The sequence below is a fragment of the Bubalus bubalis genome, chromosome 2 (assembly GCF_019923935.1).
Source record: "Bubalus bubalis isolate 160015118507 breed Murrah chromosome 2, NDDB_SH_1, whole genome shotgun sequence".
NCBI classification, from domain to species: Eukaryota; Metazoa; Chordata; class Mammalia; order Artiodactyla; family Bovidae; genus Bubalus; species Bubalus bubalis.
This window is the reverse complement of record NC_059158.1, coordinates 85,615,375-85,619,668: the sequence shown is the minus strand read 5'-3', so window position 1 is coordinate 85,619,668 and position 4,294 is coordinate 85,615,375. Positions and strand designations below refer to the sequence as shown.

Sequence of the window (4,294 nt, the reverse complement as noted above, 5' to 3'; positions counted from 1 at the left end):
AATATAATTTGAAAATTATAGTTATCTATATAGTCCAGATTAATTATATACTTAAATTCTGTAAGCTGAAAAAATTCTGAAATGTACCAGAAAATATTATGACCAATACACCGTACAGTAACCACATTACAGACAGTGGGGACATCATGACAGATATTCATAAGGGCAAAATGTCAAGACATTCAAATTATTCCAAAAGTCCAAACTGTTGGCATCACATACACACACAAAGAAGATGAGCTGCATTTGGGTAGTGAGAGCTTCTGTCCAAGAAATGCTTTCAAGACAACAGAGCAATTGGGCTATTTCTAGCATGCCAACCCTCCTGATTAAAAAGTAGCAGGGAAGAGAGAACTTTAAAAAACTCTATTTGATTGATAATGATATAACTGGTTTCATTCCAGATTAATCCAAAGTTATACAGACCTGTTCCAGTCATACTTTGTTACTCATACCCATTCAAATTGATGCTAAGGATAATCTAGTAATTTAATAATTGTATGTTTCTATCATGAAATATTTAATTATAAGAAAATAGGAGGAAGAGCTAAACCTTTTCCCTGTTAGAATATATCTTACCAAATGATGAGTCATTATAACATATCACTCATTTATAAACTTCAAGAGTTACCTAAATATCTGATTAGATAACCCTCTGCCTCACTGATTTCTAACAATAGAATTTAAAAATGATGATGCAATATCAACAAATCTTATAACATTCATTTTTAATCTATTTGCCTTTAAGCTTCAAATTGTCAGATATCATTAAGTGTATACATGAGAAAGTATATACTTTAAATGGGTATATCTGAATACTTATACACATAAGTTCATATATATATATATAAAATATATTTAAAGAATGCATGCCCACTAAATGTGTATCTCTTTGAGAACTATTAGAGGTCTAATGTACTTATGCTCCCAAAGCAATCCTAAAAGGAGAAGTGCCCTTGAAGTGGAGGTATGACCTTAAGTTTCAGATGCCAGTTTTGCTGCAGCTATAAAAATGAATACCAATAATTCTACATATCATAGTTCCTTTTCTCCATTTCTTATTTTGGAATAAATCTTGAATACATGAATAGACTGTTATTTGAATATACATAGGTTTACTAGACCAGTTTTATAAGTTCCTATGTGTCATCCTTAATCTTGCATAAAAAGCATCAAAAGAAACAAAAGGTGTTGCCTATCAAATAAAGCTGAAGAGCCAAGAAATACCTGTAACTATAACAGTTTTAGTTTCAGATAGGCATTTTTCTGTAAGACTTTACTTTGCCTGTAAGTCCTTACTTGAAATAAAACTCTGTATTTCTCTCCAACCAAATGCATATCAACACAACCAGTAAATTACTAGCCTTTATTCCTTAGGGAACAGTGAGATTGATTTATGGCATTTTTGTCTTCAGTGCCATTAAGTTACTGCACTTTTGAAGAGTACAGAGTACTCATTCAAAAATGAAATTGTACCTACTATCCACTGAGGAGAGTCTCCACATTCCTTGATTCCGGCAACACTATAAACAAATCATGTATCTTCAACTGACTATTTGGGGTTTCTCTGCCTATGAACTTTCAGTAATCAACTGTCAAAATTTCATTTCAATGGAATAAGACACAAGGAATCCTAAATAGATCAACTTTACCATTTTTGTGGTAGTAGGTGACCTCCACTTTCCTCTCCTCTGACCCCAGCAACGCCTGGGCAATTTGAGCAACATCATGCCTCTTGGTCTCGGGCCCATGGAGAAAGTCACAGGTGCACGGCTTTTGCATGACATCTGGCCTGGAGAAACCAGTCATCTCACAGAACCCATCGTTGCAGTAGATGATGGCACAGTTCTGCACTCTGGCATTTGCAATGATAAATTTCTTATCTGTAATAAGAAGAGAGTATGGTATTGTTTACAATGCTTCCTCAAGATTCTTATAAACAGTGAAACAATTTGTTGCATAACAGGAAAACTGAAATGCAGGTACTTCCCAAATCACTAACTGCCTGGACACAGACACCCTAAAACTGAAACGAATGGTCCCCTGAGTAGTTTTAACAAAATGTACTAAGAAGCTTTTCTTCAAATTTGGAGAGTATCATTTCCCAAATAGTTAAGTTCTCAAGCCCTATAACTCTCTTTGGTCCTAATGAGCACTCAAACAAGCAGCTGGCACACTGGTATTTCCAGAATGCCATTTAATTGTAAGGTAAATATTTTCAAAGCCCAAACACTGAAGCATCCTGTAGCTGTCAGGTTCCTCACTTCAACCTTGGCCCTCAGAGTACAACTTTCTTAAAGTAGTTATTATTCCTGGATTTGGCTTTTCTCTAGCTCTCTAAGGCATATGACACACATCATGTTAAAAATAACAAATCCTGAAACTACTGGCCATGAAACTATTTCACATTAATTAGCAATTCAATAATGTAAAAGTTCACCTTTTCATAATATATATTACCCAGAAGATAAAAATATTTACACACACACAGTAAATATCATGTTAACTACCTTTTCACTTTTACTTTGGGTGACCTCACATTTTTGTGTAGTAGTAGGGACTTTAATACAAAGGGCTTCTTAATTTTGATCATAGATTATATTTACTATTCCCAAATAAAATATGAAGCAGGATATACAAGTTTCTTTTGAACACAAGGTACTATATCCTCTCTCCACTAAATGCAGCACCAAAATAACTGCACAATGTACAAAAGTAAATGTGTGTTAATGGAGTTTAAAGGAAACGTCAGATATAAATTAACTACTGTAGGATCTAAAATCAATGTATTTGTATAACAATAATTTATTCCCTATAATTAGTACACATGAGAATATTAAATTTCTCTGCATTCATTCTTTGTGGGATTTACTTATTACAGTTTAATTTTTAAATTTCTAGTGGAAATTTAAGGGGGTAATAAAGGGACACAAATATTCTTCAAATAATGAACTGTTTGCCTCAGGAATCAACATGGATCAGATACTGCTTTCCCCAAATTCTCCTGCTTGGGATTTGCATGGATTCGATGCAAAGTTTAGCTTCTATAAATTAGAAGCAAGCAGGCATCCCTGTCACACCACAGCCTTGCAATATAACCGAAGTAAAATACAGCTTTACTAGACATTTACATCTCTGCTATCATTTACATTCCTTCGTTCCAATAGTGTGTTCTGCCCTGCTCCTGACTTTCAAAAAGTCTACAATAAAATAGCCACGAAATTTAAACCCGTTACACTAGTACGTTCCCTTTAAGATAGTAGAAGAGTAGGACATTAAGTAGCAAAGCAGATAATGGAGCAGTGGGAGAGGATCAAATTGCCTCCTATAATGGAGACCATAATCTAAAATGTAAATCAAAATTAATATCACGGGGAGAACACTTGCGCTGCCATTTGAACCTCCTGGCTCCGTTTCACAGTCTCTGAACTTGACGGAGCCCCGAGTCTCCTCAGCTTGGAAGCGGCAGACGCCAAGTGCACTATCAAAGCGAAAAGCGAGGGAGAGAGAAGAGAACAAATGAACTTACTTTGCCCTTCAAATTTCCGTATGATGGTCCCCAAAAATGTGTTTTGTGGTGCCACGTGCCCCCTGCGAACAGGCATGTTGACCCCGGTCTTCCAAGGAGCGCTCCCCGCGAGCTCCGGAGTTCTCCCGGGATCTCTCCTCGGCTAGAGCCCAGGCCAGCGCGCGAGCCGCTCTTTGTGGCAGAGCATCCTCTTTTGAAACCAGAAATCTCTTCCCATTAGCACCACTTCTAGACACCCGCTTTCCCTACCGGAGTCCAATCCATTCCCCTCACCTTCTGGAGGGGACCTCGCACCGGACTGCCGCGGGTGAGAGGGTTTGGGGGTGGGGAGAGGGAAGGAGGCGGGGTGAGGGGAGGTGGCGGGGGAGGGAAGGAAGGAGGGAGCGGTGGGGTGGGGGTGGGGAGGGGGGCGGGGAGTCACAAGGGCAATCGATCTGTTTCTCTTCTCCCAAACAGCGTCAATTTCCCAGTGCAAATGGGCTTAACCTGGCGGTTGCCCAGAGCTGTAAGGATAGCTGGAGGGGCGGGGGGGAGTGGGAGGTGGGGGAAGAAGGGGGCTGGGATGAGAGACTTGTGCAGCTTTTGCAGGAAGGGGAGAAAGAAAAGGAGGCTGTGGGGGGGGGGGGGGCGGGGGGGATGGTTGACGTTTCTATCCCCGCCCTCTCCCCCTACACACACACACACACACACACACACACACACACGCTCCCTTTATCCAGGCAGCTTGGGCGCCGCCACAGCTCGGATTACTCAAGCGTGCTTTAG

At 39.6% G+C, this 4,294-nt stretch overlaps 1 protein-coding gene across 1 annotated transcript; it reads right to left on the bottom strand.

Annotated features, from left to right (window-relative positions):
- Positions 1 to 876: 876 nt before the first annotated feature.
- LOC123331207 (potassium voltage-gated channel subfamily H member 7-like) lies at positions 877 to 3,867 on the bottom strand. The gene is made up of 2 exons (XM_044934624.1): positions 3,530 to 3,867; positions 877 to 1,883 (listed from the first exon to the last, which is right to left on the bottom strand). Exons 1-2 carry the CDS (start codon positions 3,603 to 3,605, stop codon positions 1,609 to 1,611), a joined length of 351 nt encoding a protein of 116 aa, XP_044790559.1. The 5' UTR covers positions 3,606 to 3,867; the 3' UTR covers positions 877 to 1,608.
- Positions 3,868 to 4,294: the final 427 nt, after the last annotated feature.